We start from the raw sequence: 22253 nt of genomic DNA, 5'->3' as shown, positions 1-22253 counted from the left end.
GTGTGTCAGCCTTGAATTTTGAACCCAAGGCAGAAGTGTGACCGACTAAACCAAAGCTGATGCCAAAAGACGCAACATCGTGCAGATGTCTGCGCGGGTTTTCTCCGGGTGCTCCGGTTTCCTCCCACTAGTCCTGAAAGACGTGGTTAGGTAATTTGGACATCCTAAATTCTCCCTCTGTGTACCTGAACAGGTGCCAGAATGTGGTGACAAGGGGCTTTTCACAGTAACCTCATTGCAGTGTTAAACATGATGTGGAGATGCCGGCGTTGGACTGGGGTGAGCACAGTACGAAGTCTTACAACACCAGGTTAAAGTCCAACAGGTTTGTTTCGATGTCACTGGTGTAAGCCTACTTATGACAAAGATTATTATTAGGTGTCCTCACCAGCTCAGTGGGCAGCTTGATACTTTTTTAAATATAAATTTAGAGTACCCAATTAATTTTTCCCAATTAAGGGGTAATTTAACGTGGCCAATCCACCTCCCTTGCACAGCTTTGGGTTGTGGGGACGAAACCCACGCAAACATGGGGAGAATGTGCAAACTCCACAAGGACAGTGACCCAGAGCCTGGATCGAACTCAGGTCTTCGGCGCCATGAGGCAGTAGTACCACCGTGCTCCCCCTTGATACTTATTATAGACGAAAGGATGTAACGAGCTGCGACTTTCAGCAAAGGGCAGTAAAGCTCTCAAGAGCGGGCTTGGTTTCGGATGTGGTTGCCGCAATCCGACAAAAGTGGGCATTCCAAGAGCGCTAGTTGCGCATAGAATGCTGGATGATGACGTGGTCATTTTCCCCAGTAGAGGGCGCGGCGAGTAGGTGGACCTTCCGGTTAGGCCGCCCGGGGTGGGAGTGTTGATGCAAAAGTTCCCCCGTTCCTCGATGCCCAGAGATTCCTTCCGCTGCCGCTATGTACGTTGTTGAGCGCCTGGCGCACAGTGCTCGGCTGCTGTTCAGTTGGACATTGAGATCGGCGGCGAAGGACCTAGGTGGCCGTCATGCAAGGATAATGAGCCGCAGTTACGGGAAGGAGGAGCGAGGACAGCCCTGGACACCGAACCATGGACTTTACCTGAGTGAGTGACTGGGGCAGCGAGTGCCACCGTCAAGTTAAAGGTCAGCTGGCGGCTCTTGGTCAGACCGGAAGTGAAAGCCGCAGCAATTTTCTCATTGATCATTGACGTCATCGTAAGCGCGGGACCCATAACCGCCACGAGGCAGATTTAAAATGTACTGGCCAAGCGGGCGGGCTGGTCGCCAGAACCCACTCCGCCCCCGCATTGGCCCCGCCCCCCACTCCGCACCGGCGCCGCCCCCCCCACTCCGCACCGGCGCCGCCCCCCCCCACTCCGCACCGGCGCCGCCCCCCCCCACTCCGCACCGGCGCCGCCCCCCCCCACTCCGCACCGGCGCCGCCCCCCCCCCACTCCGCACCGGCGCCGCCCCCCCCCACTCCGCACCGGCGCCGCCCCCCCCACTCCGCACCGGCGCCGCCCCCCCCCCACTCCGCACCGGCGCCGCCCCCCCCACTCCGCACCGGCGCCGCCCCCCCCACTCCGCACCGGCGCCGCCCCCCCCACTCCGCACCGGCGCCGCCCCCCCCACTCCGCACCGGCGCCGCCCCCCCCACTCCGCACCGGCGCCGCCCCCCCCACTCCGCACCGGCGCCGCCCCCCCCACTCCGCACCGGCGCCGCCCCCCCCCACTCCGCACCGGCGCCGCCCCCCCCACTCCGCACCGGCGCCGCCCCCCCCACTCCGCACCGGCGCCGCCCCCCCCACTCCGCACCGGCGCCGCCCCCCCCACTCCGCACCGGCGCCGACTCCGCACCGGCGCCGCCCCCCCACTCCGCACCGGCGCCGCCCCCCCACTCCGCACTGGCCCCGCCCCCCCACTCCGCACCGGCGCCGCCCCCCCCACTCCGCACCGGCGCCGCCCCCCCCACTCCGCACCGGCGCCGCCCCCCCCACTCCGCACCGGCGCCGACTCCGCACCGGCGCCGCCCCCCCACTCCGCACCGGCGCCGCCCCCCCACTCCGCACTGGCCCCGCCCCCCCACTCCGCACCGGCGCCGCCCCCCCACTCCGCACCGGCCTCGCCCCCTACACCGCCCCCTTCCCCGTCCCGCCCCTACACTGCCCCGGCCCTACACCGGCCCCGCCCCCCACCCCGCTTCGCACCGGCCCCGCCCCCATCCCGCTTCGCACCGGCCCCGCCCCCCCAAGTCGCATCGCACCGGCCCCGCCCCCACCAAGTCGCATCGCACCGGCCCCCCACTCCGCACCAGCCCCGCCCCCCACTTCGCTCAGGCTCCGCCCCCAACTCCACGCCGGCGCCGACTCCCTCACAGACCTCTTTGCGTCTCCCCCCCCCCCCCCCATTGGAACATGGCCCCACCCAGCCCCTGCACTATCACCACAGCCCTTCCCTCCCACGGCTGCACGACCCCTTTCCCACAGCCCCGCCTCCAAGGTCTATCCAATCTTACTGCCACACAGGGAAGCAGCCCCCTCGCCAACCCGTTACCAGCCTCCTCCACTACACCATGCAACCCTGTTAGTGCCAGTTAGCCCCTTACCTGTGCTTGGCAGCCTCTCTTCCCCTTTCTCATGGCAGGCAGTCCCTCCACTCCCTGTTTCATTGCCTTGCATCCATATGCCAGGGCTGTCCACAACACAATTGTACGAATGCAGTGCCAGGGGCCTTTCCCAAGTGCGCCTCTGATTTAACAGGTTCCCACTTAACAGTGTCATAGTACCAGGGCATCTAATACCCGTACCTCAGTAAGTACCAGTGTTCCAAGAACCAGTACAAAAATAAAATACTGCAGGTGCTGGAAATCTGAAATAAAAACAAGCCTGTTGGAAGTACTCAGCAGAAAGTACTTCTGCTGGAAGTACTGATCAGGTTAGGCAGCAACTCTGAGGAGAGAGACAAAGTTAATGTTTCAGGTTGATGGCTTTTCATCAGAGCCATCCCATTACCGCAACAACCCCATTCCCACCTCCCAGGCAACCCCTCCTGATGGAAGGTCATCTCAACCTGAAACATTAACTCTTGGGGCAGGGATCAGTGCTGGGGCCTTTATTGTTTGTAGTGTATCTATATGATTTGGAGGAAAATGTAGCTAGTCTGATTAGTAAGTTTGCGGATGACACAAAGGTTGGCGGAATTGCAAATAGCAATGAGGACTGTCCGAGGATGCAGCAGGATATAGGTCGGTTGGAGACTTGAGCGGAGAGATGGCAGATGGAGTTTAATCCAGACAAATGTGAGGTAATCCCATTTTAGAAGGTCTCATACAGGTGGGAATTACACAGTAAATGGCAGATCCCTTTAAGAGTATTGACAGACAGAGATCTGGGTGTACAGGTCCACAGGTCACTGAAAGTGGCAACGCTGGTGGCGAAGGTAGTCAAGAAACCATATGGATGGGGCATTCAATATAAAGATTGGAAAAGTCATGTTGTAGCTGTATAGAACTTTAGTTGGGCCACACCTGGAATATAAGGTTCTATTCTGGTCGCCACACCACCACAAGGATGTGGAGGCTTTGGAAAGGATACAGAAGGCATTTACCAGGATGTTGCCTGGTATGGAGGGCATTAACTATGAGGAGAGGTTGGATAGAAGGGGCTGGATTAGCACAGTGGGCTAAACATCTGGCTTGTAATGCAGACGAAGGCCAGCAGCGCGGGTTCAATTCCCGGACCGGCCTCCCAAACAGGCGCCAGAATGTGGCAATTAGGGGCTTTTCACAGTAACTTCATTGAAGCCTACTTGTGACAATAAGCGTTTATTATTATTATTATAAACTCGGTTTATTCTCACTGGAACGATGGAAGTCGAGGGGCGACCTGGTAGAAGGCTACAAAATTATGAAGGGCATGGACAAAGTGGATAGTCAGAAGCTTTTTCCCAGGGTGGAAGAGTGAATTACATGAGGACATAGGTTAAAGGTATGAGGGGCAAAGTTTAGAGGCGATGCTCGAGGGATGTTTTTTTACACGGATGGTAGTGGGTACCTGGAACTCGCTGCCGGCGGAGGTGATGGAAGCAGGTACGATAGTGACATTTAAGGGGCATCTTGACAAATACATGAATAGGATGGGAATAGAGGAATATGGACCCTGGAACTGTGGAAGGTTTTAGGTTAGACAAGCAGAATGGCCGACGCAGGCTTGGAGGGCCAAGGGGCCTGTTCCTGTGCTGCACGTTTCTTATTCTTTGTTCTTAGGCCTAGCATCACTTTCTCCTCCTTAAAGCTGGTTTTACGATGTACCTTACAACTTATAAACGTTTTGTTAACCGATTGCTATTTATAAGTTACTGAGGCCGACGGTCTATGGCAAAATGAGAAATGAAACATCTTTAGACACACGTGATCACATTGTAATGTCTTTATCCACGCTTAATCACACTGCAACGTCTTTATACACACTTAATCACATTGTAACGTCTTTATACACACTTAATCACATTGTAACGTCTTTATACACACTTAATCACATTGAAACGTCTTTATACACGCTTAATCACACTGAAACGTCATTATACACGCTTAATCACACTGAAATGTGTTTATACACGCTTAATCACACTGAAGCGTCTTTATACATGCTTAATCACACTGAAACATCTTTATACACGCTTAATCACACTGAAACATCTTTATACACGCTTAATCACACTGCAACGTTTTTATACAGGTTTAATCACTGAAACATCATTATACACGCTTAATCACACTGAAACATCTTTATACAGGCTTAATCACACTGAAACATCTTTGTACATGCTTAATCACACTGAAACATCTTTATACAGGCTTAATCACAGTGAAACGTCTTCATACAGGCTTAATCACACTGAAACATCTTTGTACACGCTTAATCACACTGAAACATCTTTATACAGGCTTAATCACAGTGAAACGTCTTTATACTGGCTTAATCACACTGAAACATCTTTATACAGGCTTAATCACACTGAAACATCTTTGTACACGCTTAATCACACTGAAACATCTTTATACAGGCTTAATCACAGTGAAACGTCTTTATACAGGCTTAATCACGCTGAAACATCTTTATATAGGCTTAATCACACTGAAACATCTTTGTACAGGCTTAATCACACTGAAACATCTTTATACACGCTTAATCACACTGAAACATCTTTATACAGGCTTAATCACAGTGAAACATCTTTATACAGGCTTAATCACAGTGAAACATCTTTATACAGGCTTAATCACAGTGAAACTTCTTTATACAGGCCTAATCACAGTGAAATGTCTTTATACAGGCTTAATCACACTGAAACGTCTTTATACAGGCTTAATCACACTGAAATGTCTTTATACAGGCTTAATCACATTGTAACGTCTTTATACACACTTAATCACATTGTAACGTCTTTATACACACTTAATCACATTGTATAGTCTTTATACACACTTAATCACATTGTATAGTCTTTATACACACTTAATCACATTGTAACGTCTTTATACACGCTTAATCACATTGTAACGTCTTTATACACACTTAATCACATTGTAACGTCTTTATACACGCTTAATCACATTGAAACATCTTAATACACGCTTAATCACACTAACATCTTTCTACACACTTAATCACATTGAAATATCTTTATACACACTTAATCACATTGAAACATCTTTATACATTCTTAATCACATTGAAACGTCTTTATACACGCTTAATCACACTGAAATGTCATTATACACGCTTAATCACACTGAAATGTGTTTATACACGCTTAATCACACTGAAGCGTCTTTATACATGCTTAATCACACTGAAACATCTTTATACACGCTTAATCACACTGAAACATCTTTATACACGCTTAATCACACTGCAACGTTTTTATACAGGTTTCATCACTGAAACATCATTATACACGCTTAATCACAGTGAAATGTCTTTATACAGGCTTAATCACACTGAAACATCTTTATACAGGCTTAATCACACTGAAACATCTTTGTACACGCTTAATCACACTGAAACATCTTTACACAGGCTTAATCACACTGAAACATCTTTATACACGCTTAATCACACTGAAACATCTTTATACAGGCTTAATCACACTGAAACATCTTTGTACACGCTTAATCACACTGAAACATCTTTATACAGGCTTAATCACAGTGAAACGTCTTTATACAGGCTTAATCACACTGAAACATCTTTATACACGCTTAATCACACTGAAACATCTTTATACAGGCTTAATCACAGTGAAACGTCTTTATGCAGGCTTAATCACACTGAAACATCTTTGTACACGCTTAATCACACTGAAACATCTTTATACAGGCTTAATCACAGTGAAACGTCTTTATACAGGCTTAATCACACTGAAACATCTTTATACACGCTTAATCACACTGAAACATCTTTATACAGGCTTAATCACAGTGAAACGTCTTTATGCAGGCTTAATCACACTGAAACATCTTTATACAGGCTTAATCACACTGAAACATCTTTGTACAGGCTTAATCACACTGAAACATCTTTATACACGCTTAATCACACTGAAGCATCTTTATACAGGCTTAATCACAGTGAAACTTCTTTATACAGGCTTAATCACAGTGAAATGTCTTTATACAGGCTTAATCACACTGAAACGTCTTTATACAGGCTTAATCACAGTGAAACGTCTTTATACAGGCTTAATCACAGTGAAACGTCTTTATACAGGCTTAATCACAGTGAAACTTCTTTATACAGGCTTAATCACAGTGAAACATCTTTATACAGGCTTAATCACACTGAAACGTCTTTATACAGGCTTAATCACAGTGAAACATCTTTATACCGGATTAATCACAGTGAAACATCTTTATACAGGCTTAATCACAGTGAAACATCTTTATACAGGCTTAATCACAGTGAAATGTCTTTATACAGGCTTAATCACACTGAAACGTCTTTATACAGGCTTAATCACACTGAAACGTCTTTATACAGGCTTAATCACAGTGAAATGTCTTTATACAGGCTTAATCACACTGAAACATCTTTGTACACACTTAATCACACTGAAACATCTTTGTACATGCTTAATCACACAAACATCTTTGTAGACACTTAATCACATTGAAAGATAGAAGAGAATCCCTACAGTGCAGAAGGAGGCCAGTCGGCCCATCAAGTCTGCACCGGCCCTTGGACAGAGCACCCTACTTTAGCCCACGCCTCCACCCAATCCCTGTAACCTAGTAATCCTACCTAACCTTTTGGACACTAAGGGGCAATTTAGCATGGCCTATCCACCTAACCTGAGCATCTTTGGATTGTGCGAGGAAACTGGAGCACCCGGAGGAAACCCACGCAGACCCGAGGAGAAAGTGCAAACTCCACACGGTCACCGAAGCCGGAATTGAACCCGGGTCCCTGGAGCTTTGAAGTGGCAGTGCTAACCACTGTGCCACCGTGCTGCCCTAATGTCTTGAAATGTCTTTACACTCACTTAATCGCATTGGAATGTCTTTATGCACACTTAATCCCATTGAATCACCAATGTGAATCTACAAGTTGTTTCATTTACATGATACGGATTAGAAAAATAGAATAATACTGCAAAAAGCAAATTTTTGAACTTTGTTCAATGCATAAACCAATTAGGAGATCATATGGTTTCTAAATGTAGATGTTATACTGTGTACTTTCTGTCACTTCAGTCACATAGTTGCCATCCTGGATCAGTACCAGGGAATTGAGGGATATGGTGACAACTGTTTGGCTATTGACTGAAAAACAAGGACTGCTTCGATCAAGTCCAATTTCAACTTGTGACTGAGCCTGCCTGTCAGAGGATTACAGCTAATGGATGAGTCCATCTATTTCTCAAAGATCTCAGACACGGCAATCTGTCAGACAGAGGGCTGGATTCTCCGTTCCTGCAGGAAAGTGCTGAAGCCAACGGAGGATCCGTGGAGTTCCACGACGGAAAACTCGACACGACACCCACACCGAATCCACTACTGGTGAGGGGCTAGCACTGGCGCCGCGTGAAATACCTACGGAAAACAGTGGGAGAATCGGTGGGTCCGTGCTGGACACGCGCAGGGTTGACAAGCTGCAGCCGCGCAAACACTTACACCCCCCACACACACACCGATTGCGCCCAAAAACATGGCGCCTGTTGTGCTGGACCGCGTACCCGCCAACCCCGACCCCACCTCCTGGCTACCCCCACTACTCCCTCCAGCCCTGGCAGGAGCCCCCCGGCCAGCGGCATGACTGTCGGCGATGTATGGCGGTGCTGGACACTATCTGTATGCCCTCTCTCTCCGCAGCAACCACACCAGGCTCACAGCTGTTGAGACCACATGTGGCCCGCGCCGTCGGGAACTTGGCCATCAGAGGCGGAGCATCGCGGGTGGGCCCGATAATGAGATGCAAATTTGGTCGCAATTGTGCGTGGCGTGCGGCGCAATGATCCCGATTTGAAGGGGGCAGAGCATCACGATTCGGTGCCAAACCGGCGCCTGCCACGATTTCGACGTCGGGAGCTATTCTCTGCCCATTCGCCGTTCCCGATTTCTGCGTCGGGCAACGGACAATCCCGCCCAGAATCTTCTATCTGTGGCTATCACTTACCTGCAGAAGAATGAGCTAGCTCCTTGCAATCATACAAAGGGCAGTAGACTACTCATCGCTCATAATTACCTAACGTCCACAGCCATCTAATAATTCTGAATGGCTAGCCAATCTATGACTGTGACCATAATGTTTTGTGATTAAGTGTACAATATTGTCACCTCATGGATTCTCCCTAGTCATTTGGTTAATTAAAGTTGACAATTGGAAGGCTCTTACAAACAATTGCAGGACCATGAGGCATGGAGAAATGAACTGAGGACCTGTCCTTGAGCAGACCACCATTACAATGCTGTTGCCACGAGTCAGTGCAATAATTAAAATCTCAGGTAGCCCATTCTTCTGGCTTTTAAAACCTGTAGAGCCTTAGCAGCTAATATACCTAGTTAGCTGATGGCCTTTCTGTCAAGAATCCTTAAATGCTGTTTCTTGCAAAATATATGTTAAAAAGTTAATTACAAAGCTACAAGTTACTCATTGGTAGCTAGACTAAACAACCTTTTTACCTGGTACTCTTTAATGATTCTAAAAGCTGTTTGTGCGACTGGTAATAGAACAAAGAACAAAGAACAAAGAAATGTACAGCACAGGAACAGGCCCTTCGGCCCTCCAAGCCCGTGCCGACCATGCTGCCCGACTAAACTACAATCTTCTACACTTCCTGGGTCCGTATCCCTCTATTCCCATCCTATTCATGTATTTGTCAAGATGCCCCTTAAATGTCACTATCGTCCCTGCTTCCACCACCTCCTCCGGTAGCGAGTTCCAGGCACCCACTACCCTCTGCGTAAAAAACTTGCCTCGTACATCTACTCTAAACCTTGCCCCTCTCACCTTAAACCTATGCCCCCTAGTAATTGACCCCTCTACCCTGGGGAAAAGCCTCTGACTATCCACTCTGTCTATGCCCCTCATAATTTTGTATACCTCTATCAGGTCTCCCCTCAACCTCCTTCGTTCCAGTGAGAACAAACCGAGTTTATTCAACCGCTCCTCATAGCTAATGCCCTCCATACCAGGCAACATTCTGGTAAATCTCTTCTGCACCCTCTCTAAAGCCTCCACATCCTTCTGGTAGTGTGGCGACCAGAATTGAACACTATACTCCAAGTGTGGCCTAACTAAGGTTCTATACAGCTGCAACATGACTTGCCAATTCTTATACTCAATGCCCCGGCCAATGAAGGCAAGCATGCCGTATGCCTTCTTGACTACCTTCTCCACCTGTGTTGCCCCTTTCAGTGACCTGTGGACCTGTACTCCTAGATCTCTTTGACTTTCAATACTCTTGAGGGTTCTACCATTCACCGTATATTCCCTACCTGCATTAGACCTTCCAAAATGCATTACCTCACATTTGTCCGGATTAAACTCCATCTGCCATCTCTCCGCCCAAGTCTCCAAACAATCTAAATCCTGCTGTATCCTCCGACAGTCCTCATCGCTATCCGCAATTCCACCAACCTTTGTGTCGTCTGCAAACTTACTAATCAGACCAGTTACATTTTCCTCCAAATCATTTATATGTACTACAAAGAGCAAAGGCCCCAGCACTGATCCCTGTGGAACACCACTGGTCACAGCCCTCCAATTAGAAAAGCATCCTTCCATTGCTACTCTCTGCCTTCTATGGCCTAGCCAGTTCTGTATCCACCTTGCCAGCTCACCCCGGATCCAGTGTGACTTCACCTTTTGTACTAGTCTACCATGAGGGACTTTGTCAAAGGCCTTACTGAAGTCCATATAGACAACATCCACTGCCCTACCTGCATCAATCATCTTAGTGACCTCCTCGAAAAACTCTATCAAGTTAGTGAGACACGACCTCCCCTTCACAAAACCGTGCTGCCTCTCACTAATACGTCCATTTGCTTCCAAATGGGAGTAGATCCTGTCTCGAAGAATTCTCTCCAGTAATTTCCCTACCACTGAAGTAAGGCTCACCGGCCTGTAGTTCCCGGGATTATCCTTGCTACCCTTCTTAAACAGAGGAACAACATTGGCTATTCTCCAGTCCTCCGGGACATCCCCCGAAGACAGCGAGGATCCAAAGATTTCCGTCAAGGCCTCAGCAATTTCCTCTCCAGCCTCCTTCAGTATTCTGGGGTAGATCCCATCAGGCCCTGGGGACTTATCTACCTTAATATTTTTTAAGACACCCAACACCTCTTCTTTTTGGATCTCAATGTGACCCAGGCTATCTACACACCCTTCTCCAGACTCAACATCTACCAATTCCTTCTCTTTGGTGAATACTGATGCAAAGTATTCATTTAGTACCTCGCCCATTTCCTCTGGCTCCACACATAGATTCCCTTGCCTATCCTTCAGTGGGCCAACCCTTTCCCTGACTACCCTCTTGCTTTTTATGTACGTGTAAAAAGCCTTGGGATTTTCCTTAACCCTATTTGCCAATGACTTTTCGTGACCCCTTCTAACCCTCCTGACTCCTTGCTTAAGTTCCTTCCTACTTTCCTTATATTCCACGCAGGCTTCGTCTGTTCCCAGCCTTTTAGCCCTGATAAATGCCTCCTTTTTCTTTTTGACGAGGCCTACAATATCTCTCGTCATCCAAGGTTCCCGAAAATTGCCGTATTTATCCTTCTTCCTCACAGGAACATGCCGGTCCTGAATCCCTTTCAACTGACACTTGAAAGCCTCCCACATGTCAGATGTTGATTTGCCCTCAAACATCCGCCCCCAATCTATGTTCTTCAGTTCCCGCCTAATATTGTTATAATTAGCCTTCCCCCAATTTAGCACATTCATCCTAGGACCACTCTTATCCTTGTCCACCAGTACTTTAAAACTTACTGAATTGTGGTCACTGTTACCGAAATGCTCCCCTACTGAAACATCTACCACCTGGCCGGGCTCATTCCCCAATACCAGGTCCAGTACCGCCACTTCCCTAGTTGGACTGTCTACATATTGTTTTAAGAAGCCCTCCTGGATGCTCCTAACAAACTTCGCCCCGTCTAAGCCCCTGGCACTAAGTGAGTCCCAGTCAATATTGGGGAAGTTGAAGTCTCCCATCACCACAACCCTGTTGTTTTTACTCTTTTCCAAAATCTGTCTACCTATCTGCTCCTCTATCTCCCGCTGGCTGTTGGGAGGCCTGTAGTAAACCCCCAACATTGTGACTGCACCCTTCTTATTCCTGATCTCTACCCATATAGCCTCACTGCCCTCTGAGGTGTCCTCTCGCAGTACAGCTGTGATATTCTCCCGAACCAGTAGCGCAACTCCGCCTCCCCTTTTACATCCCCCTCTATCCCGCCTGAAACATCTAAATCCTGGAACGTTTAGCTGCCAATCCTGCCCTTCCCTCAACCAGGTCTCTGTAATCGCAACAATATCATAGTTCCAAGTACTAATCCAAGCTCTAAATTCATCTGCCTTACCCGTAATACTTCTTGCATTAAAACATACGCACTTCAGGCCACCAGATCCGCTGTGTTCAGCAACTTCTCCCTGCCTGCTCTGCCTCAGAGCCACACTGTCCCTATTCCCTAGTTCTCCCTCAATGCTCTCACCTTCTGACCTATTGCTCCCGTGCCCACCCCCCTGCCATACTAGTTTAAACCCTCCCGTGTGGCACTAGCAAACTTTGCGGCCAGGATATTTATGCCTCTCCGGTTTAGATGCAACCCGTCCTTCTTATACAGGTCACACCTGCCCCGGAAGAGCTCCCAGTGGTCCAGATAATGGAAACCCTCCCTCCTACACCAGCTGTTTAGCCACGTGTTTAGCTGCTCTATCTTCCTATTTCTAGCCTCGAATTTACCTGGCTTTTAGGAACAGAAGCAATGGGAGCTTGAGTAGGCCATTTGGCCCTTTGACTCTGCTCCACTATTCAATAAGATCATGTCTGATCCTCTGGCTCAACTCTACCTTCCCACATTATCACCATATCCCTTAATTCGCTTGAAAACATTCAATGACTGAGCATTCACAGCCCTCTGGGTGGAGAATTCCAAAGATTCACAACGCTGAGAGTGAAGACATTTCTCCCCATTTGTATCCTCAGTAGCTGATCCCGTATCCTGTGACTCCCATGTTCTCGATTCCACAGCTAAGGGGAACATCTCAGCTTCTACCTTGTCGAGCCCTTTAAGAATTTTATATATTTCAATTTGAACACCTCTCATTCTTCAGAATCCAATGAATATTGGCCTAGAATACACAGTCTCTCCCCAAGGGACAATGCCCTCCTCCCAGGAACTAGTCTGTGAACCTTCAGGGAAAGTATATCCTCCCTTAGTTAGGGAAACTAAAATTGAACACCGTACTGCATTAGGGTTCTTCAAACTTGGGGTTGCGACCCACGGGTGGGTTGTGACGGGTGTCGGGAGGGTCATGGAATGATCAGTTGTACCGTCCCCGATTGCGAGAGAAGTGCCCAACGGCCACAACCATTGATGCTGACAGGGGTGTGTACGATACTTTGCTCCCTGAAGTCAATGACCAGCTCTTTAGTTTTGCTGACATTGAGGGAGAGATTGTTGTTGTTACACCATTCCACTAGGTTCTCTATCTCCCTCCTATATTCTGGCTCATCGTTGGTCGAGATCCGCCCCCCTACCTTTGTGTTGTCAGCAAACCTATAGATGGAGTTGGAGCCAAAGCTTGCCACGCAATCGTGTGTGTATAGGGAGTATAGTAGGGGGCTAAGTACGCAGCAACATCAATGCTACAACCAAGAAAGCACAACAGCGCCTATACTTCCTCAGGAAACTAAGGAAATTTGGCATGTCCACGTTGACTCTTACCAATTTTTACAGGTGCACCACAGAAAGCATCCTATGTGGCTGCATTCCAGTCTGGTATGGCAACTGCTCGGCCCAGGACCGCAAGAAACTACAGAGAGTCGTAAACACAGCCCAGCCCATTACACGCTTCTAATCCATTGACTCTGTCTACACCTCCCTATCGAGGAGGAGGTGTTGTTGTTTATCCTTACTGATTGTGGTCTGTGGGTCAGAAAGTCGAGAACCCAGTTGCAGAGTGAGGAGCTAAGTCATAGGTTTTGGAGCTTTGAGATGGGTTTGGCTGGGATTATGATGTTGAAGGCGGAGCTGTAGCCAATAAATAGGAGACTGGGGCTTCCGGTGGCAACTATGAGGGAGTAGGTTGAACATTTGATGGCTCCCGTTTCGGTCGGACATTTGGACCTTTTCCCTCGACTTTTTTGCGCTTTTGAGCGCGGAACTGAAAAGCAATAGTACTCAGGCACTGAACCCATACAGAGTTGTATGGACTTAAGAAGCCAGAGGGACCGTAAACAGCAGAAGAAGTGGTCAAACAAGGGCACGGTGGAGGCTGTGAGAGAGGCCAATATGGCCGGTGGCCAGAAGAAGGCGCCGACAGCCCAGCCTACAATGGAGCAGCTGCTACAGGCCATGCAGGAGGGCTTTTTAGCTCTGAAGCACGATAATTTGGAGCCGCTCCAGAAGTCGATGGACCGATTGGGGAAAAGGCTGGATGATCAGGCTGAGAAGCTCCAGAAGCTGGAGAAGACGGTGGAGGAGCAGGCGGACTTTCAAACGGTGACGGACGTGGAGATTCGGAGGCTGAGGGATCAGCAAAAAATGCTCCTGGAAAGGCTGGAGGAGCTGGACAACAGATCCCGCCGGCAGAATGCAAGAATTGTTGGCCTCCCGGAGGGGACTGAGGGGCTGGATGCCGCCGTGTATGTGGAGGGTATGTTGCAGAAGCTGCTGGGGAACGAGGTGTTCCCTCGCCCGCCGATGGTGGACAGGGCACACAGCGTGCAGGTGAGGCAACCGTGACGAGGGGGTCCCGGGCGAGCGATGGTGGTCCAGTTCCACAGGTACCTGGACAAGGAGCGGGTTCTGCAATGGGCCAAGAGCACACAAAGCTGTACTTGGGACGGTAGCACCCTGCGTGTTTACCAAGACCTGAGTACTAAGGAGGCCAGGAGGAGGGGAGGCTACAGGCAGGTGAAGGAGATTTTGTACAAGAACAAGGTGAAATTCGGGCTGCTTTTTCCGGCGCGACTGTGGGTTACGTATGAGAGCCAGCACCACTATTTCGAGGAACCCGAGGAGGCGATGAACTTTGTTAAGAAGCAAGGGCTGGCTCTCAGCTGAGGACTCTTGGACTCATGGTAGAACTTTTAAGTCTATTTTGTTTCTTTCTCGCTTTGAGAGATGCCTGCATGCTTGGGTCCATTCTTTTCGTTTTTTCAACCTTTTTAGGTTGATGTATTTTGGTTGCGATGGTTTCCCTAAATGTTTCCTTTTTGGGGTCTCTTGTTGGGTTGGAGGTTTGGTAGGCGGAAAATAAAAAAGAAAATAGCTAAAAAGGTGTGGTTATGGTGGGCGTTTAGGGGGAAGTTGATCTGCTGACAAGGATGGAAACTGGACATGGCGACAGTGAGGAGGTCATGGATGGAGCTGGCCAGGAGGCAGGCCAGAGGAAGTGCGACACATGGCTGGGGGGCTGACCAAGGAAAGAGGATGGCTGATCGGCAAAGGGGGGGGGGGAGCGAAGTGCCCCCCAACCAGGCTGATCACCTGGAATGTTAGAGGGCTAAATGGGCCAGTGAACAGGGCACGTGTGTTCGTGCATTTGCAGGTTCTGAAGGCAGACGTAGTCATGCTGCAGGAGACGCACCTGAAAGTGGCAGACCAGGTTAGGTTAAGGAAGGGCTGGGTCAGTCAGGTCTTTCATTCGGGGCTCAACACTAATACTAGGGGGGTTGCGATCCTGATTAATAAAAAGGTTCAATTTGAGGCGGAGGGTACATTTGCGGACAGGGGTGGCAAATTTGTTATGGTTAGGGGTAAGCTCGAAGGGGTGAGAGTAGTCTTGGTCATTGTGTATGCCCCTAATTGGGACGATGTGGATCTCATCAGGAGGTTACTAGGGAAGATCCCCAACTTGGACTCACGCAAACTGGTCATGGGTGGGGACTTTAACACAGTCCTGGACCCGAGCCTGGATCGGTCATCTTCAAAAACGGGCAGGTTGCCAGCGATGGCAAAGGAATTGAGAGGGTTCATGGAGCAAATGGGGGGAGCTGATCCGTGGAGATTTATCCGGCCGTTGGCGAGGGAGTTTTTGTACTACTCCCACGTACACAAAGTGTATTCCCAAATTGATTTCTTTGTCATGAATAGGGGCCGGGATGGTGGGGGCAGAATATTCGGCAATTACCATATCGGACCATGCTCCACACTGGGTAGACCGACGGATTTGTAAGGATAGCTTCCAGCACCCACAATGGAGGTTGGAAGTTGGATTGCTTGCGGACGAGGCGGTGTGTGAGAGACTCAGGAGATGCATGCAGAATTACCTGCAGGTAAATGATACCGGAGAAGTCTCAGCAGCAGTGCTCTGGGAGGCACTGAAGGCAGTGGTGAGAGGGGAACTGATCTCAATCCGGGCCCACAGGGACAGGACAGCCAGGGCAGAAACGGACTGACTGGTTCAGGAAATTTTACGGACTGACAGGAGCTACACGGGGTCTCCGAGGCCAGAGTTACTCAGGAAACGACAGAGGCTGCAGGCTGGGTACGGGGTGCTGACTACAGGCAAGACCGTAGAGCAGCTTAGAAAGGCAAAAGGCGCGATATATGAGCATTGAGAGAAGGCCAGCAGAATGCTCGCGCAATAACTAAGGAAGAGAGAAGCGGCTAGGGAGATAGGAAGAATAGCGGATGAGGAGGGAAATCTGGTGGGGGACCCAGCAGGGCTGAACAAGGTGTTTAGGCACTTCTATAATAAGCTGTACATTTCGGAACCCCCCCAGGGTACCGGAGGGGATGAAACGATTTCTGGACGGCCTGACCTTCCCAAGAGTGGGTAGGGGGTTGGTAGACGGACTGGGGGCCCTGGTTGGGATCAAAGAGGTACTGGGGGGCCTGAAGATCATGCAGTCGGGTAAAGCCCCGGGGCCGGATTGGTATCCGGTAGAGTTTTATAAAGAATTTGCCGAGATAGTGGGGCCGGTGCTGGTTTTAAACGAGGCAAGAGGCAGAGGGGTTCTACCCCCGACGATGTCGCAGGCCACTATTTCGCTTATTCTGAAACGGGATAAAGACCCGGAGGCCTGTGGGTCTTATAGGCCGATCTCTTTGATCAACGCAGACACTAAGTTACTGGCCAAGATCTTGGCGACTAGAATTGAGGACTGTGTACTGGACGTAATTGCGGAGGATCAAACTGGGTTCGTAAAGGGTAGGCAACTGGCGGCCAAGTTAAGAAGGTTGCTTAATGTGATTATGATGCCCCCGGAGAGCAGGGAGGGGGGGGGGGGGGGGGGGAGGATGCTATTTGGGCAGAAGCTCTGGGCAGAGTAAACACGACCGCAGCGTGTGCCAGGCTCAGTCTGATCCAGTTTAAGGTCGTGCACTGGGCCCACATGACGGTGGCCCGGATGAGTAAATTTTTCGGGCTGGAGGCCAAGTGTGCCAGATGCCCCAGTGGGCCGGCTAATCACGTACACATGTTCTGGTCGTGCCCTAGACTCAGGGGGTACTGGCAGGGATTCGCGGACATCATGTCCCGGGTTTAGAAAACTGGGGTGGTAATGAGTCCTGAGGTGGCAATCTTTGGGGTGTCGGAGGACCCGGGAGGTCCAGGAGGAGAAGGAGGCCGATGTCTTGGCCTTTGCTTCCCTGGTAGCTCGGCGGCGAATACTGTTGGCATGGAGGGACTCCAAGCCCCCGAAGACCGAAGCATGGCTATCGGACATGGCGAGCTTTCTCGGTCTAGAGAAAGTTAAGTTCGCCTTGAGAGGTTCACTTTAGGGGTTCGCCCGTAGGTGGCAGCCATTCATTGACTTCTTCGCGGAGAATTAATCGTCAGCAGTGGGGGGTGGGGGGGGGCACTAGGGTAGTGTAGAGTCGGGGGTGGTTTAGGCAGGTCCTTGTGCAAATGGAGTCGTGGTTTGTACTATTTGCTTTTCCTTTTGTACGGTACTATACAATGTCATTGTTTTATATGCCAAAAATACCTGAATAAAATTGTTTATAAAAAAATAAATAAATAGGAGTCTGATGTAGGAGTTCTTGTTGTCGAGATGCTCCAGAGATGAGTGTAGGGCCAGGGAGATGGTGTCTGTTGAAGACAGGTTCTGGCGGTATGCGAATTAAAGTGGATCTCGGCATTCTGGGAGTATGGAGTTGATGTGCCTCATTGCCAACCTCTCGAAGCACTTTTTTACGATCGATGTCAAGGCCACCGGACGATAGTCGTTGAGGCAAGCAGCCTGGTTCTTCTTTGGCACTGGTATGATGTTGGTCTTCTTGAAACAGTTGGGGACCTCGGAACGGAGGTGGGAGAGGTTGAAGATGTCCGCGAACACATCTGCCAGCTGGTCCATGCAGGATCTGAAAAGACCATCACCAATGTTGGGGCAAAGGAAGATTGGATACTAAAAAGATCAGAGGTTGACAATTGGAAAGCTTGATGGGCTGTTATGGCGGAAGTTGTTGAACTACAGGAGGTAATTGATTTGGGGAGTTTAGGGTGGGTATGTATTGATTATGAGGCAACGACGGTCTTTAAATACCAGGGTGCGAATTGTCATTCCGTTGGAGAATCAGGAACAAAAAGAGACACATTTCCTCACTTAAGTTCCCTCAAAAGTTAAATATATATTTAATTGCTGTGTGCAGAACCTCCATTCCGGAGAAGAGTTATATTTGACTCAACAGCAACCCTGCTTCTCTCCAAAGATGCTGCCAAACCACTGGGTTTGTCCAGCACTTTGTTTTTTAACACATCCTGTGTCACTTTAGGGTTCATTGTTCTTTATAGTGTGTGTGGTGGGTTAATGGGCATGGAAGTGTCATAGCTCGGCATGGAAGGTACGGGGGGATGGGTGGAGGGCCAGAGCTTGGCATGGAGGGCACAGGGGGCTGGGGTAGGTGGGTGGAGGGCCATAGCTTGGCATGGAGGATATGAGAGGCGAGGATGTGATTGGAGGGAGATAACTTGGCATGGAGGGTATGAGGGGCTTATGGGGGTTGGCAGAGGGCACTAGTTGGCATGGAATGAGCATGGGGAGTGTGTGGGGGGGGGGTGAGGGCTAGAAAGTACATTGTCCTGACGTTCCCAGGCGTGCCGAGCTGGGAAATGTCTCAACTCCCGCTGCCCACCTCCAAACTGAAAATCCAACCCAAAATAGTGTTCTAGCACTCCTAAGTCTGATTGCATTGACTTCAATTCCTCCACGCTAAAGATCATTAAAAGAAAGAATAGAATTCTGTTTATAAAGCTTCTTTCGTAACAGTTACAGTCAATGAAGTACCTCTTGAGGTTTATTAACTGCTGTAACATAAGAATTGCAGCAAACAATATGGGCCCAGCAGGGTCCCAGAATCAACAACGAGTTGATGACAGATATTCTGTTTTAATGGTGTTGATTGAAGGATAAATATTTGCCACGCCACCTGGGAGAGGTCCCATGCTTTTCTTTGAAAAGTACCATGGGATCTTTTAAGTTCTCCTGAGCGAGCAAAGGGGCCATTTTTTAATGTCTCATCCGAAAGATGGGAGCTTCGACAGTGCAGCACTCCATTATCACTACACTGGGAGAGCTGAGGTCCCTGGGAAAATAGTTGAATAACAAAAATTGCCTGTCTAACCCCTCCTGCAATGTAAATTCTATGATTACTGGTAGGAATGTTGTGTATTCTGTCTCGGAATGATAACTGTCTAATCTTCATCATCTCCTTTCGTTTGCAGAGAATTCTGAGGGTAAATACATTTCTCCTTTTCATGATATTCCACTCTGTGCAGTGATTGACAAGGTAAATGCCACCACATGGTATTTTTGCTTCATTTCAGGCTAATAATTTCACCAGTTTATTGGTCTACCCAAAGGTGGGTTGACCATTCGCTCAGGTGGATTATAGACTGTCATTCAAACCAATTTCCAAAATATTTGGTATAAAAATAAAACTTTTTAACGTATGAAGCAAATATTAGCACTCCACTTTACATCTTCTCTACATCTACAGAAATTAACTGGCCTCTTCCTCTGCTTTATAACTGGTGCACATACGATGCTCTTAACCTTTCCCTCTGTGCTGGTGCTCTGTAGCTGAATTAATTATTTGTTTGGAGCGATGAATGGTACGACACAGCAGCATTGATTCTGTGGGACAAATGACTTGTTTCTGCATTATACCAGCCTATAATTCTATATCTCGTACTCTTCCTCCTTCAGAACGCATTCCAAGTTATGGAAATAACAATGGGAGACCAACACAGCTCAGTCTAGATTTTAGCTGTCCTTAATTCCAACCTCTTTACCTTTTTGTGCTGTTCAATGGTCCTCACCTCCTGCCTCGACAGTGAGTATGTCAGTAGTTTCTGCATGTCCAAATAAAAGGAAAGAATTTGCATTCATACAGTGCCTTTCATGTTTCTAAGGACATTCCAAAGCATGCCAGATAACTAACGTTTGAGGTGTAGTCACTGATGCAAGGAAATGTGACAGCAATTTGAACACATCAGGGTCCGACATGCACAATGAGATAATCAAGCATACAATCTGGGTGCTTTTTAATAATGTTTGCTGAGGGACAATTATGGATCAAGAGGCTGAGTAAACTCTGGAAGCTTCTCCTTCAAAATGCACGGATACAGAACATAGAACATACAGTGCAGAAGGAGGCCATTCGGCCCATCGAATCTGCACCGACCCACTTAAGCCCTCACTTCCACCGTAACCCAATAACCCCTCCTAACCTTTTTGGTCACTAAAGGCAATTTATCATGGCTAATCCACCTAACCTGCACGTCTTTGGGCTGTGGGAGGAAACCGGAGCACCCGGAGGAAAGCCACGCAGACACGGGGAGAACGTGCAGACTCCGCACAAACAGTGACCCACCTGGGACCCTGGCGCTTTGAAGCCATAGTGCTAGCCACTTGTGCTACCGTGCTGCCCAGAGTTAATTGAAATTTTCCACACTGAATTTGACAGATAATTATTAGATGAGAGTATTGAAGGATATGGTTCAAGGAGCAAGACCAGAACATGTGGACATGGTTGGTGGGGCCTCCTTGGCACCGTTCACATCTGTCCTCCACCTCTGGGAAGAACCTGCTCATTCGGTTTCTGGTCAAGTGGGCTCTATGTACCACTTTTATAAAATACACATCTTAATACCTATTGCAACCTTCACTAAGTGAAAAGAACATTCATATGCATGAAAGCTCATTCAAAACATGTAAATTCCCTCAAATATTTAATCGCTTATAAAAATAGACTTGCATTTATAATCCCACATCAAAGACAGCTAATCCTTTAATAACCTGTTTAAGCTTTCAATCAAAATGTTAATTTAGGGTCACCTACTACTATAGTGGCCGGGATTTTCTAGCCCTGCCATAGCGGATCCCGTCACAGCAGAACGGTGAACCAGCCAAAAGTCCATTGATTTAGTGGGGCTGGAAGATCCTGTAAAAAAAAATCTTTATTATTGTCACACTCAGGCTTACATTAACACTGCAACGAAAGGGCAGCACAGTGGTTAGCACTGCTGTCTCACAGCGCCAAGGTCCCAGGTTCGATACCGGCTCTGGGTCACTGTCCGTGTGAAGTTTGCACATTCTTGCCATGTTTGCGTGGGTTTCTCCCTCACAACCCAAAGATGTGCAGGTTAGGCGAAATGACCACGCTAAATTGCCCCTTAATTGGAAAAAGTGGGGACTCTAAATTTATTTAAAAGAGCATTGCAATGAAGTTACTGTGAAAATCCCCTAGTCGCCACACTCCGGCACCTGTTCGGGTGCACAGAGGGCGAATTCAGAATGTCCAAATTACCTAACAGCACATCTTTCAGGACTTGTGGGAGGAAACCGGAACACCCGGAGGAAACCTACGCAGACACGGGGAGAACGTGCAGACTCCTCACAGACAGTGACCCAACTTGGGAATCGAACCTGGGACCCTGGCGCTGTGAAGCAACAGTGCTAACCACTGTGCTACCGTACCGCACACGGTATTATTTTCTCGAGACTGAGAAACCCAGTCATGTCACTAACCCAGGCCTCCAATTTCGGGGGTTTTAAATCCCTCCACATCAGCAGGATCCGTCTCCGGGCTACCAGGGAGGCAAAGGCCTCTTTCGCCCCTGAACTCCCGGTTCTTCCAACACTCCAAAAATCGCCACCTCAGGACTCGGCACCACCCGTGTTTAAAGTACCGTGGACATAGCCTTAGCGAACCCTGCCAAAACCCTCTAAACTTCGGACATGCACAAAACATGTGGACATGATTTGTCGGACTTCCCACGCACCTTGCACATCTGTCCTCTACCCAGAAAAACTTGCTCATCTGGGCCACTGTCATGTGTGCCCGGTGGACTACCTTGAACTGTATCAGCTCAGCCTGGCACATGATGAGGATGTGTTAACCCTACTTAAGGCATCCGCCCACAGACCCGCCTCTATCTCCTTATAGCTCGTCTTCCCACTTGCCCTTTAGGTCCTTTTTCGGAGTTTCCTCCGACTCCATAAGATCTTGGTAGATATCTGATACCTTCCCTTCTCCCACCCATGTTCTGGAAACTACCCTGTCCTGTATCCCCCATGGTGGCAGCAGCGGGAAGGTCGAAA

General features: G+C 48.9%; 1 protein-coding gene across 2 annotated transcripts in view; it reads left to right on the top strand.

The window, feature by feature from the left end:
- Positions 1 to 865: 865 nt before the first annotated feature.
- LOC140429714 (inorganic pyrophosphatase-like) overlaps positions 866 to 22253 on the top strand; it is a 70261-nt gene continuing 48873 nt past the window's right edge. The window contains exons 1-2 of one of the 2 annotated variants that reach the window (XM_072517045.1): positions 866 to 1081; positions 19373 to 19437. In XM_072517045.1, coding sequence (XP_072373146.1) covers positions 916 to 1081; positions 19373 to 19437 — 231 coding nt within the window. In that variant the 5' untranslated portion in view covers positions 866 to 915. The remainder of the gene's footprint in view (positions 1082 to 19372; positions 19438 to 22253) is intronic. The other variant, XM_072517044.1, reaches the window with a different exon arrangement.

Source organism: Scyliorhinus torazame, chromosome 9, assembly GCF_047496885.1.
Source record: "Scyliorhinus torazame isolate Kashiwa2021f chromosome 9, sScyTor2.1, whole genome shotgun sequence".
Taxonomy (NCBI): domain Eukaryota; kingdom Metazoa; phylum Chordata; class Chondrichthyes; order Carcharhiniformes; family Scyliorhinidae; genus Scyliorhinus; species Scyliorhinus torazame.
Note: the sequence above shows the minus strand (reverse complement) of the source record. Positions and strands in the feature narration are given on the sequence as shown.